Source organism: Patella vulgata, chromosome 8, assembly GCF_932274485.2.
Source record: "Patella vulgata chromosome 8, xgPatVulg1.2, whole genome shotgun sequence".
In the NCBI taxonomy this organism is placed as follows: domain Eukaryota; kingdom Metazoa; phylum Mollusca; class Gastropoda; family Patellidae; genus Patella; species Patella vulgata.
Genome location: NC_065886.2, coordinates 36,032,392 through 36,047,543, shown reverse-complemented (window position 1 = coordinate 36,047,543; position 15,152 = coordinate 36,032,392). Strand labels below are relative to the sequence as shown.

The following is a 15,152-nucleotide window of genomic DNA, read 5'->3' as shown; positions in this document are numbered from 1 at the left end:
TCCATATAATCTTTCGTTACCCTAAAGTGTGATACATAAGAACAGGAATCGGCAAACGCCCTTCCTCGTGTAATATACACGAACCTGGTTTTATTTGGGGCTAAAGGTTACCACTTCATTGTGTCAGATTTATAAACTCCAATATGACGATGTATCAGATTTATAGACTCCTCAAATATGATGAGGTATTAGAGTTATAAACTACTCCAATATGACTAGGTATCAGATTTATAAACTCATCAAATATGATGAGGTATTATTGTTATAAACTTCTCCAATATGACTATCATATTTTATAAACTCCAATATTACGAGGTATCAGATGTGCCATCGTATGCAATGCGCACAGCAGATGTTTTTTTTGTTTTTCTTTGATGAAATACAGAAACTTCTCACACACTTGTTCAATAACCTAATCTTGTTTTATTGAAATTTATATTTTAGTATCAGGAGTAGACTTAAGCAATAATAAATGTCAAATGCTAAAAAACTAAAAATGTACAAGACTAAATCTAAAAGTGCTGAATTCAGATTTTGAAATAACTACACTTACCTTTACAAGTGAGAGTCTGTAAAGACCATTTTGCATTTGCCTGACAAACTGTAGTTCCATTCCCAGTACTAACATACCCGTGATGACATTGATATGAAACAATGGATTTATAAACTGTTGATGTATATGTTGGTTTAGAATTGCCAACAACTGGTATTTTACCACAATCCACAACTGAAACAAATATGGTTAATTACGCAATGTGAACATACATCGAGTAATATTAATATATTATACGATTTTATAGAGCGCTTACTATTAAAGACTACTTCAACTAGACGTTGGTACATTTTGATAGATAAAAAAAAAATATCAATAATCACAGACAACTTTCAGATTTAAAAAGTTTTTATTTTTTTTTTAAAAGTCATCACAAGCAATATAGCTTGCAAATTCCAGTTATTAACAATTATAAAAATTGACAGAGATTCGATTCCGTAACATTTTATTGCGGTGTGAGCAAAAGATCTGACTATAGGAAAAATTGGGTTTTATCAGACCAGTAAATCGTTTGGGACCTGTAAGTTATAGCTGGGATGTAACGTTGGAGTAGAGCTTGAAGGTAGGGTGTTAAGTCTTCAGAATAGAGGGCTAGGTATATTGAAGTTGATATGTGTAGGTTTTTTTAAAAGGGCAATATTGATGTCAGCCGTTATCACATGTGACCGATCTGGTTTAAGACATTTCAAATATACGCTTAACCCAGATCATTGCTAGGAGAGATGCGTAACGAAGATTTCAAGAAGCGGATATGACGAAAACAAGAGGAAAACAGAGTTATCTTTATATACAACTAACTGAAGTAACCAGCGATATGAGGTGCATGGTCGAATTTCTGCTCACTGATAATCCGGTCTTAGGGTCCAGGGGATACCATTTATAAAAGGAGATTCCACGTTAAGTACAATAGTTGATTCCAAGTAAGACCCAGTTTTAATAAGGGTTAGATACAGACTAAAACTTACGTTTACAGCTAAATATAGTTGTTGACCAGCGTTTTGTTGATAAACAAGTTATTGTTTTACTTCCAGTATTTATTGTATAGCCAGTATCACATGTGTATGTTGCTGTACCGTTGATCGATACAGATTTAACTTTAACAGCTGCATTTTGTATTTTAGCTGGTAGCCCACAAGCAGAGGCTGGAACACAATTATAATATTTTTTTAATACAATGTTGTTTCAGTCTTAAAGATAAATTACCACGAAAGTATTTATCGGATGGTTATTTCCAATAAAAGTATGGCAATGGTGGCATAAATGTAAGGTAGAGACGCCCAATCTTACTAGAAAAATACTGGACTCCCTGCGAAACACGCACTGCGGGGGGGGGGGGGATTTAAACCTTATTTTGAATTCCGCAAAGTTGGAGGCGTCATTTTGAACACAAATGATTGTCTATTGCATGTATATGGGGTTTGACGTTTTACTTTTCTGCATCGACTAGGCTGGTGAAGGACGGGAAGTGTGTAGTAGAATACTTCAGTCTTCTATGAGGGCCATTTTGCCCGGACAACGACGATTCGACCTACTCTTAGTTCGGGTTTCAACTGTCAAGGGTTCTTTAACGTGCACGCCAATGTGTACCCAGGACCCCCTTTGTACAGGTCACCCAATCACTAGACATTGTCATTGTCAGGTCATCCGTCTTGCACCAATGACAAGCGTAAATGACACCGGAAAATTCCGAGGAACGTCCGGGATCGAACCAGAAACCTCGTGGTTAGTGAGCTACCGCGGATCCCAATTATCTTTTGCAGTAGGAATATTTTTATACTCACCTGTACATGATATCGTTGGTTTTGTCCAGTTTCCTGTAGACCCACAGAAAATTCTACCAGAACCCGTAGATATATAGCCATACTTACAGCTATATGTAGCAATGGAACCATATGTTGTCTCACCTATGTCTAACTCAGTATTTGGAAGTATGAAGTTAGGAATATAGCAAATGTGCACTGAAATAAATTACAAATAAAAAGTTGTGCTCAGAAATTAGACTTTTCAACTTTTAAGCTTAATTGTAGGCCACACGCACGCGTCGTATTGTATCCGACAAATACTTGTTAATTAAGAACTATTACCAACTGGTGAAAACCACATTGAATACAAAAAAAAGTTTCCTTTTATCTCAAATATTTGTCTACGACGTCACTTCCTGTTGACATTTTAAAAGTTTTCGATATTCATTGAATGAAATACCTTACATATGCTATCAAGTTTAACGACCTACTGTTCTGTCCCGACTGGGCTAATGAAGAAGGGCATACGCCGTACAGTGTGCTAGGAGTGACATTTTGCCAGCACAACGAGACTATACTATTATGACGAATTCCAACTATCAAGAGATCTTTTCCGTGCACGCCAATGTGTACACGGCACCTCGGTTTTTCGTGCCATTCGAACGACTAGACATCTGTCCTTGCAACACTGCGAGATCCAACACGCGACCTCCAGGCTAGTTTCCGCCTCAAAATCATGAATATTCGCCAAAACCTGGCAGAAAATGTATTTTCAAACCTTTTTTTCGATTCTACACCAAAAAGTCAACAAAAATCGCCATGCAAAAGGAGGAAACAGGGAAAGGGAGAGAGACTAAAAATAGCTTTGGCCCTTGTTTCGTGGGTGACGGCCCAGGAATATTTGGTGATCTGTGTCCATTAAGGTGGGGGTTTGGGGTGTCCTCATGAGTGGAATGATCTCCCCTTATCTTGATCTGGCACTGAATTGAGCCTTAGATATAACGATAGCCTAGACTTACCAGTACAAGTAATGGTTGGCTTTGACCACAGTCCATCAGCACCACATGTGGACGCATCAGAGCCGACTTTCTTATAACCAGTATCACATTGATATACAGCATGTGACCCGTAGGTTGTGGACAGATAACTCGCATGTGAATCAGGTATATTTAAATTAGGTTTCTTACAATCTTTCACTGAAAAACAAAATTCATTTTAAAACCCAATGGCATTTAGGGCGTGAAATACCACACCCACAACCAGAAACCCGGCAGATTTACATTCTGATGATACCAGATATACATACATTGATACCATATAGGAGAAAATTGGTACACTTTTCAGCTAGGTTGACCACCTGGGCTCCTGGTCTATATAGTTGAAAACTGGTTTACATTATCTTAAAATCTATGGTGACCCGAGAGCTTATTGTACATAAATGAAATGTCAGTCTCTAGGTCCTGCGCCACTGACAAGGGAAAATCCCGATGAACTCTCTCGATTAATGCATGGAGCCAGCGTCTTACCCACTTAGCCACCATGGTTTCCATAGTGAACAGAAGTTTAACTACACAACGGAAAAAACACACCAGGTTGGACAGAGTTTAACGTCCACTCGATACAGATTAGGTCATTTCGGAACTAACATATGGCTTAATTTAACTTCAATAACTCACTTACTTGTAGAGGTCATTAGCACCGAAAGTCCAAGGGGTTAGACAGACAATCCAACACCTTATCACGTCCTACTGTTCTGCTCTGACTGAGCTAATGAAGATGGGCATGCGCCATACAGTGTGCTGTGAGGACAATTTTGCCCCGACAGCTGTTTTGCTATGGCCTACTCGTATATCAAATCCCAACTGCCAAGGGATCTTTCACGTGCATGCCATTGCGTATACGGGACCTTGATTTTTGGTGCCATCCGAACGACTAGACAGCCCTCCATCTTATATTACAGGTTTTGAAGCAATAAATGGTTATAAAAGTCTAAACCAATAAGATGTAAGGTTAAGTACAAATAAAGAGTATTACAACAATAAAATCAATAGTTACTTACGATTGCACATGATAAGAGAACTGTTTGTCCATTGTTTTGTTGATAAACAAGTTATCGTACCATTTCCAGAGCGGAATTCATATCCAATATTACATATATATAATGCCACAGCATTTATTCCAGTAGAATTTATTGATAATTCTGCATTTGATTTAATTGGTGGTAACCCACATACAGATTCTATACAAATTAAAATACACAAGAATAACACAACTGGACCTGATTTAACGTATTAAAGATGCATTATGCCGGGCGAAAGATAACCAGCTGACAGTTTCGCTATAATAGTTTAAACATAGGTAATGAAAAAGGGATATATTGAAAATGTTAGTCAAATTACTTTCTTTTGTGTGAAAATTACGAAAATGGGAAGTTTTGTTCAGAATGCAGTCTCGACCTTCATTGCTACCGATGCTAAGATGATAAAGTCTCGATTATCCATGATGTATATGATGCAAACTTGATTCACACAGGAAGCACGAATAGGTTGCTAGAAGGAAACCTATTCCAGTTATGTTCCGGCAAGATAATACTAAATTCCCATCTTGTCTTATAAGAAGCAGGGTCTATCAAATAAAACTAGACGGTTGTATAGCATCGTTTCGTTTACGTCATTAAGACTATCTCTAACGTATGATATAACACACAGGTGATGTCCATATTGTCAATAACACGAGGCAACCATCCAGTAGGTAATTAAACACAACCAATACATGTATATTTAGTGGTCAGTATTATATTATCAAAAATATGTGTGGGGTACAGTGCATGTAATATGGGATTAAGGGAGCTAAATGGCGATTCTTTGGCAAATAGAAATGGACACAAATGGGTCGCAACGAATATAATAATGTAATATGAATGTATATAAACTGATTTACATTCAATCGTTTCTGTTTGTACTGTAATTCCTTATAAGTTCGACGAAATAGGCGAAGAGTCTAAATTGATTGGCAGTTTTGGCGTCTGGTTATTCCAATCTACAGTGGTAGTATTATCTTGTGTAGTATGTCTTAAATCATGGATATCAGAAGCCCATCTTTTCAAGGTAAGATGTTGATTTAAATCGACTGGATGATATTGACTTGCCTTCTTTAAGTTTTATAAAAGTTATGGATCACTTCGTCACGCATGCAACTTTATTTTCGGGGCATGGATTAAAGCCATTGGTTAAAATATAACAGGATTAAACAGAACTGTACGGGATTATGTAAAACTATAATAAAATATGGCTTTGTCTGTGATTACACTTAATACTGGAACATGAAACTTGTATTTAGATGTACACATTAGATATGTAGGCTATGATTTAGCACAGCAGTGTAGATGAGGTCTCGGTTACCCGGATCCTCCAGAACATTTCGCCAAGTCAAGTAAGAGTTGCACCCCTCCACGAAATAAATCCCATAATTCATGCATTATTTAGGAATAATAAAAGATACATTAGTTAAGATTTAGATAAAGAGCTGACCATTCTTACTATAATATTTCGAAAATAGACAATGCAAACTGAAAATATTGAAAATTTCATTTAAATAACTTTATTCTGAACCAAGTTATCACTGTAGTTTTTAAAATATGTGTGCATTGTGGTAACCAGAGCACAGGTATATTCGAAACTTAGCCTCGCTTTCCCATTTTTAAATTAAATTTTTAAATGGCGAACCGTACTAATCTAGTTAAAATCTAGATTATGGTGGATTATGGTCTTGTTTTGTTAATTAATGTCTAATTAATAGTTTATATAACATTTCAGCACTAAAAAAAGATCTGTAATTAGCTTTTGCATAATGTATGTTTAAAATTCATAGATATGATCCATGAAGAGATAAATGTTATTATAAAAAAATCAAGAATTTGGGATTTTGAACAAGCAATGCAAATAGATTTTCTCAAACGGCAATCCTTATATTAATTTAATGGGCGTCAACATCTTTGTTTTAGGGCGAGTTACTACCCTTAGATTTTGTTAGTTTTAATGTAAAAGACCGGATAATCTAGTCAATGACCTATTATTCTCAAATGTTGACAACCCGTCTAGACTAATATTCGTAGAATGTTTGTCTTAATGATAGAGACTATGAGGACAAGTCAACCAATACACTGAAAGGAGAATAAGTATTATGTTTAATACTCTTACCTTTACAAGTCATTGTAGGTAAAGACCATTTTCCATTTGCTTGACAAACTGCATTAGTAATACCCCCACTCGCTACATAACGCGGTAAACATCTATATTTAACTGTTGATTTATAAATTGTTGTTGTATATGTTGGTTTAGAATTACCAACAACTGGTATTTTACCACAATCCGCAGCTATAAGAAAAACAAACGGTTAATATTTGTGTTAAACAATAATTGTATTCAAATAATTATTGGCACACCCACCTAGACGCATATTACGTAAAATGAAGAGGACTATTCCATTAACTAGAAGTCAGACACTGACCTTCAAAAAAGGGAAATGACTACTGTTATTGCTACTCTATTCTGCAAGAAATGAAATGAGATTTAGCGTCGTACTGTTATGTCTCGATTGCGCTAATGAAGACGTCATACGACATACCTAGAGCTACGAGGAAAATTTTGCCCCAGCAACTCTACTATCTCATATTTATGTGCAACTGCCAAGGGATCTTTTAGTTGCACGCTAATGTGTACACGGGATCTCGGGTGTTCTTCCTATCCGAACTACTATACATTATCCCTTGCCAGGCCCCCCACATTGTACCAATGAAAAGAGGCAATCGGTCGGCCTGAAAAGAGGCAACCGGTCGGCCAGCGCAATGATCGTAATCCTGAAATCTAGATTAGCGAGCCGACGTCTTACTCACTGAGCCACCACGTCTCTCTATTCTACAAAACCATTCGCTACAAACTAGTCTATCGCGTTCACAAGGTTTTCGGAAAAGTGTCAGATTGTTTATTTCTTTGACGGTTGCAACCAGGGCCCTGTTTCACGAAATTTTAACTAAAGATAAAATCAAAATTTTAGTAGATTCTTCAATTTTGATTGGCTAAGCACTAAAATCAATCTAATATTATCCAATCAAATTACTATAATTTGGATTTTATCTTTGTTAAAATTTTGTGAAACAGGCCCCTGGAGAGTGTCACAGCCAGTGACATAAATAAAACATAAATCGGGGATTAGAATGACTAATCTACACTGTCAATTGGTCTAGCTAGTGCCCGATTTACATATATGCTACGCAATCTGAAACCTGTGGACTTTAGTCTTAATCAGTCATCTGTCACCATCCCCAGCAGCTTCGCACAGTTGTGATAAATACACAATTTTGTATTGCTCTGGTCGTTAAGGTGGGGATTTGGGGGGGGGGGGGGTCCTCATGAGTGGAATGATCTCCCCTCATCTAGATCTGACACTGAATTGAGGCTTAGAAATAACGATAGCCTAGACTTACCAGTACAAGTAATGGTTGGCTTTGACCACCGTCCATCAGCACCACACGTGGACGCATCAGAGCCGGCTTTGTTATAACCAGTATTACATTGATATATAGCACGTGACCCGTAGGTTGTGGACAGATAACTCACATTGGAATTACGTATATTGAAATTAGGTTTCTTACAGTCTTTCACTGAAAAACAAAATTCATTTTAAAACTCAATATTCCAGGAGCCAATAATAATTGTCTTTACTGAATTAGATTTTAAACAAAAATGAAATGGTATTAAAAGTTCTACCGGTTCAATGAAGTTGGACATAAGTCATGAAGTATGATACTCTTCATGGATTCCAACTATCTATTAGGCGTATATATGTAACCTCGCTTTTTCGCTAGGTCTGAACTCTTAGCTAATGATCTCTGCCAGATCCCCCGCCCAGCACCTCTGGCAAACATGTATCAAGTCTTAAATATTTCGGAAATAAAACTATGGTTGAAAACTGGTTTACGGTATCTTAAAATCTATGGAGACCTGAGAGCTTATTGTGCATAGATGAAATGTAATTGAAATGTCAGGCTCTCCGTCCTGCACCCCTAACAAGGGAAAATCCTGATGAACTCTCTCGGCTAATGCAAGGAGCTAGCGTCTTACCCACTTAGCCACCCTGGTTTCTATAGTGAACAAATTATTATGAGAGATTCACATTATTTCAATGATGCACTTTGGCGTATGGGTCCATAGCAACCTGAGAAAACCCACCAGGTTGGACAGAGTTTAACGTCCACTCAATACAGATAAGGTCATTTCGGGACTAACATATGGTTCAATTTAACTTCAATAACTCACTTGCTTGTAGAGGTCTTTAATAGAGAAAGCCCAACCCAACCCCTTGTCACGTAGAAGGTTTGCAGGGAAAGACAGGAGAAGAGGAATTGCCTTCATTAAAATCCAATATGATCGCCAATATCGTATCGTTCTAACATTTCTTACATAACATGAAATGGGGTTTAACGTCCTACTGTTCTGCTGTGACTGGGCTAATGAAGATGGACATGCGCCATATAGTGTGCTGTGAGGAAAAAAATTTGCCCGGACAGCTGTGCTGCTACGGAATACTCGTATATCGAATCCCAACTGCCACGGGATCTTTCACGTGCATGCCAATGTGTACACGGGACCTTGATATTTGGTCCCATCCGAACGACTAGACAGCCCTCCACCTTACATTACAGGTTTTGAAGCGATAAATGATTGATTATAAAAGACCAAAAACAATAAGATCTAAGGTTAAGTACAAATAAGGAGTATTGCAACAATAAAATCAATAGTTACTTACGATTGCAGATGATAAGAGAACTGTTTGTCCATTGTTTTGTCGATAAACAAGTTATCGTACCATTTCCAGAGCGGAATTCATATCCAATATTACATATATATAATGCCACGGCATTTATTCCAGTAGAATTTATTGATAATTCTGCATTTGATTTAATTGGTGGTAATCCACATACAGATTCTATACAAATTAAAATACACCAAGAATAACACAACTGGAGCTGATTTAACGTATTAAAGATACATTATGCCAGGTGTAGATAACCAGCTGACAGTTTCGCTATAATAGTTTAAACATAGGTAATGAAAAAGGATATATTAAAAATGTTAGTCAAATTACTTTCTTTTGTCTGAAAATTACGAATATTGGAAGTTTTGATCAGAATGCAGTCTCGACCTTCATTGCTACCAATGCTACGATGATAAAGTCTCGATCATCCATGATATATATGTTGCAAATTTTATTCACGCCAGAAAACAGGAACAGGTTGCTCAAAGGAAACCTATTCCAGTTATGTTCCAGCAAGATGGGAATTTGATATTATCTAATAAGGAGCAGGGTCTATAAAATAAAACTAGATGGTTGTATGGCATCGTTATATATGGCGTCTCACGCTATGACACGCACCTGTTTCGTTTACGTCATACGTCTCTAACGTATGATATAACACACAGGTAATGTCCATATTGTCAATAACACGGGACAGCCATCCAGTAAGTAATTAAACACAACCAATACATGTATATTTAGTTGTCAGTATTATATTATCAAAAATATGTGTAGGGTACAGTGCATGTAATATGGGATTAATGGAGCTAAATGGATACTCTTTGGCACCTAGAAATGGACACAAATATATAATAATGTAATATGAATGAATATAAACTGATTTACATTCAATCATTTCTGTTTGTACTGTAATTCCTAATCAGTTTGGCGAAATACGCGAAAACACTAAATTGATTGACAGGTTTTGGCGTCTGATTATTCCAATCACTATAAATGACTTTGAAAGGATTCTGGAACGCGATTCGTGTGCCAATTTTAAAATGTTCATTTATCTTAAATCTTGGATTTCAGGGTAAGATAACATCAATGTTGATTTAAATTGACCAATCAGTCCTGTTTGCAATGTCGTAGACTGTGGATGATATTGACTTGCCTTTTTTAACTTTGATAAAAGTTATGACTCACTTTGTCACGCATGCAACTTTATTTTCGGGATATGGATTAAAGTCATTGGTTAAAATATAATACGATTAAACAGAACTGTACGTGATTATGTAAAACGATGATAAAATATGGTTCTGTTTGTAATTACACTTATACTTGATGTACGCTTTAGATACGGAGGCTGTGGTTTAGTACCGCAGTGTAGATATAGTCTCGGTTACCCAGAACCTCCTGGTCTTCAAAGTACGGAGGGTTTGGATCGGTTGTCAACATTTGACGAAGTGTTCCATTGCCCATGTGTAACTGTAAGTTTGATATTTTTAATGTGGTTGATTATCCAGAACATTTCGCTAAATCAAGTAAGAGTTGCATCCCTTCTCGAAATAAATCCCACAATTCATGCATTATTATAAACAAACATGAATCGTGACTATGAATAAGGATTAATTAAAATTCATACTTTAAAAAAGAATGAAGAATTTGGGATATTGAACAAATAATGCAAATAGATTTTCTGAAATGGCAATACTTATATAAATTTAATGAGCGTCAATATCTTTGTTTTTAGAGCTAGTTACCTCCCTTAGACTTTATTCGCTTTAATGTAAAAGACCGGATAATCTAGTCAATAACCTATTATTCTCAAATGTTGACAACTCATCTAGACTAATATTCATATAATATTTGTCTGAATGATAGAGACTATGTATATGTGAACAAGTCAACCGATACACTGAAAGGAGAATAAGCAATATGTTTTAATACTCTTACCTTTACATGTCATCGTAGGTAAAGACCATTTTCCATTTGCTTGACAAACTGCATTAGTAATGCCCCCACTCGCTACATAACGCGGTAAACATCTATATTTAACTGTTGATTTATAAATTGTTGTTGTATATGTTGGTTTAGAATTACCAACAACTGGTATTTTACCACAATCCACAACTATAAGAAAAACAAACGGTTAATATTTTAAAATTTGTGTTAAACAATAATTGTATTCAAATAATTATTGGCACACCCACCTAGACGCATATTACGCGAAATGAAGGAGAGAGAGAGAGAAATGGGGTTTAACGTCCACTCGACACAAACTAGGTCATTTCGGGACTAACACATGGTACAATTTTATTTCAATAATTCGCTTGCGCATATGGGTATTTAGCAGTGGGAGGAAACCGGAGAACCCAGAGAAACCCACGAGGTTGGACAGGCGACCCTACTCCTTGAAATGAAGAGGACTATTCCATTAACCAGAAGTCAGACGCAGACCTTCAAAAAAGGGAAATAACTACTGTTACTACTACTTTATTCTGCAAGAAATGAAATGAGATCAGATTTAGCGTCCTAGTGTTATACACCGACTGGGCTAATGAAGACGGCATACGCCATACATAGAGCTGCGAGGGAAATATACTCTTATATTTTAGTGCAACTGCCAAAGGATCTTTTAGGTGAACACTAATGTTTACACGGGATCTTGGATGTTCTTCCTATCCGACCTTCTATACATTATCCCTTGCCAGGCCCTCCATCTTGCACCAATGAAAAGAGGGAACCGGTCGGCCACCACAATGATCGTAAACCTGAAATGTAGATTAGCAGGCCGACGTTTTACTGGGCCAAAGTGTCTCTCTATCCTACAAAACCATTCGCTACAAACTACAGTCTATCGCATTCACAAGCTTTTCGGAAAATGGGGCATAACTCTAGTGGATAAGTGTCACATTGTTTTTTTTTTCTTTGACGGTCGCAACCAGGATAGTGTAACAGCCAGTGACATAAATAAAACGTAAATCGAGGAGCAGAATAAATAATCTACACGGTCAATTGATCCAGCTAGTGCGTGATTTACATATATGCTTGGCAATCTGAAGCCTATGGATTTTATTAACGCACTATAGTCTGTCACTAGCTCCAGCAGCTTCGCGCAGTTGTGTTACATACACACTTTTATATTGCTCTGGTCGTTAAGGTGGGTGTTTGGGGTGTCCTCATGAGTGGAATGATCTCCCCTCATCTTGATCCGGCACTGAATTGAGCGTAGAAATAAACATAGCCTAGACTTACCAGTGCAAGTGATTGTTGGCAATGACCACCGTCCATCAGCACCACATGTAGACGCATCAGAACCGGCTTTGTTATAACCAGTATTACATTGATATATAGCACGCGACCCGTAGGTTGTGGACAGATAACTCACATTGGAATTAGCTATATTTAAATTAGGTTTCTTACAATCTTTCACTGAAAAACAAAATTCATTTTAAAACTCAATATTCCAGGAGCCAATAATAATTGTCCTTACTGAATTAGATTTAAAACAAAAATGAAATGGTGTTAAAAGTTCTACCGGGCTAATGAAGTCGGACTTAATTCATGAAGTGCGATACTCTTCATGGATTCCAACTATCTATTAGGTTTACGTAGCCGTATATACGTAACCTCGCTTTTTCGCTAGATCTGAACGCTTAGCTAATGATCTCGGCCAGATTCCCCGTCCAACACCTATGGCAAACATGTATCAAGGAAGTCTTAAATATTTCAGAGATAAAACTATGGTTGAAAACTGGTTTACAATATGTTAAAATCTATGGTGACCTGAGAGCTTATTGTGCATAAATGAAATGTAATTGGAATGTCAGGCTCTCCGTCCTGCCCCACTGACGAGGGAAAATCCCGATGAACTCTCTCGGTTAATGCAAGGAGCCAGCGTCTTACCCACTTAGTCGCCCTTGTTTCTATAGTGAACAAAAGTTTAACATTAAAATGTAGGTAGCTCGTAATGGTAGGTAGCTCGTAATGTAAATTAATATGAGAGATTCACATTATTTCAATGATGCACTTGGGCGTATGGGTCCATAGCAATCAGAGAAAACCCACCAGGTTGGACAGAAATGAAATGGGGTTTAACGTCTTACTGTTCTGCTCCTAAACTGGGCTAATGAAGACGGGCATACGCCATACATTGTGCTATGAGGGAATTCCAACTGCCAAGGGATCTTTTACGTGCACGTCAATGTGTACACAGGACCTCGGTTTTTCGTCCCATTCGAACAATATGCATCACTGACAAGGGGAAACCACGCCGGAAAATCTGGAAGAACTTTCTCGGCCAATGCAGAGATCGAACACCCGACCTCCATTCTAGCGAACCAGCGTCTTACCCACATAGCCACCGTGATCCCCCCAGGTTGGACAGAGTTTAACGTCCACTCAATACAGATTAGGTCATTTCAGGACTAACATAATGGTTCAATTTAACTTGAATAACTCACTTGCTTGTAGAGGTCTTTAATAGAGAATGCCCAACCCAACCCCGTGTCACTAGAAGGATTGCAGGGGAAGAGGTATTGCTTTCATTAAAACCAATATGCTCTGCGACAATGTCTTTTCCATTGATTATATGTAAAAAGTACAATGTACAAAGTCCTAATACCAGTAATGATAAAGTCAAAATACCTCTAAGGCAAGAGTTAAATGTAAAACGTCAAATGTTAAGTGTTAAATGACAAATGTTTTGTGGGAAAATTCCTTTTTTGACGTGTTTATATTTCTCTCATTACATTTGCTCTCTGCCACATCCCTTCACACATTCTACATAGCATGTTTCGCATAGCATCAACTTTCATATGCAAATGTAGGATATCACGTGACTTATTAACATATACGAAAACCTGGCACACTATAAGCCAGAACAAAGATAACAGGAAATCAGCCTAGCACACAATAACAATTTACTTACCTTGACACTTTGGATGGTACTTTACCATGATTCCAGGCATCATGTTACATATTAGTGAAAAGCAGGTTCATTTCTGTTTGTAAATATGTAAATAGTTTTCTGGTACAATCGTATTCTCATAATTCAAATCCAATAAATATCACACTATTAAAGGGGTATTCAAGTAAAAATACTGGTCTAAATACGAAATTCCAGATACCTTGTTACGTATCACTGATTGCTCTTTTCAAATATGCAAATAATTTTCTGGCACATTCATATTTGCTTAACTTTACAAAATAAGATTAAAGGAAGGGGGGGGGGGGGCTAAACTAAACTAAACTAAAGTTACGGGGCTTAATCAAAAATTCTCTATGTCCATACTAAAAGATGTATAGTCATTCCTCTCTTTAAATATATTATTTATTTGTTGGGCACAATGCTTATAGATGTATATATATATTTTTTAATGGATCAAAGTTAATTAGGCTGTACTTAACTATGTTTATAGAGAGGCCGGAAAGAGTGGGGTGTATAAAATATCAAAATACGGGTATTAATACGAAATTCCAGTTATTGTGTTATAAATTACTGGAAGGTATGTTTCTTTGGCTGTTTGAATCTATGAATTATTTCCTGGCACATTCATGATTACGCACGGTCGTCTAGATAGTTTCTTATGGTGTGTTTTAGCTTGATTTACTGTTATCGTGCGGTGAATATCCTTATAGTGTGCTGGTTTATAGTGTGCCGGGTTTCCGTATATGTTAATGAGTCACGTGATATCCTACATTTGCATATGGAAGTTGATGCTGTGCGAAAGTTGCTATATAGAAAGCGTGATGGACAAATGGGATGTGGCAGAGCGCAAATGTAAAATGTAATGAGAGAAATATAAAATGTAGACACGTCAAAAAAAGCATTTTCCAACAAAACATTTGTCATTAAACACTTAACATTTGACGTTTTACATTTACCTCTTGCCTTAGAGGTATTTTGACTTGATCATTATCGGTATTAGGACTTTGTACATTGTACTTTTTACATATAATCAATGAAAACGACATTGTCGCAGAGCATTTAATATTGGCAGTGATACCCTTCCATAATATGATCGCCAATATCGTATCGTTCTTACATTTCTTACATA

The 15,152-nt window shown here is 36.9% G+C and overlaps 1 protein-coding gene across 2 annotated transcripts in view; it reads right to left on the bottom strand.

Annotated features, from left to right (window-relative positions):
- Positions 1–15,152, bottom strand: part of LOC126830084 (sushi, von Willebrand factor type A, EGF and pentraxin domain-containing protein 1) — a 66,938-nt gene that overhangs the window by 20,909 nt on the left and 30,877 nt on the right. Inside the window, exons 28-37 of one of the 2 annotated variants that reach the window (XM_050560304.2) lie at positions 12,349–12,525; positions 11,047–11,223; positions 9,103–9,282; positions 7,781–7,957; positions 6,495–6,671; positions 4,355–4,534; positions 3,315–3,491; positions 2,335–2,511; positions 1,519–1,695; positions 554–727 (exon numbers count right to left, since the gene is read on the bottom strand). In XM_050560304.2, the coding sequence (XP_050416261.2) occupies positions 554–727; positions 1,519–1,695; positions 2,335–2,511; positions 3,315–3,491; positions 4,355–4,534; positions 6,495–6,671; positions 7,781–7,957; positions 9,103–9,282; positions 11,047–11,223; positions 12,349–12,525 (1,773 nt within the window). The remainder of the gene's footprint in view (positions 1–553; positions 728–1,518; positions 1,696–2,334; positions 2,512–3,314; positions 3,492–4,354; positions 4,535–6,494; positions 6,672–7,780; positions 7,958–9,102; positions 9,283–11,046; positions 11,224–12,348; positions 12,526–15,152) is intronic. The other variant, XM_050560320.2, reaches the window with a different exon arrangement.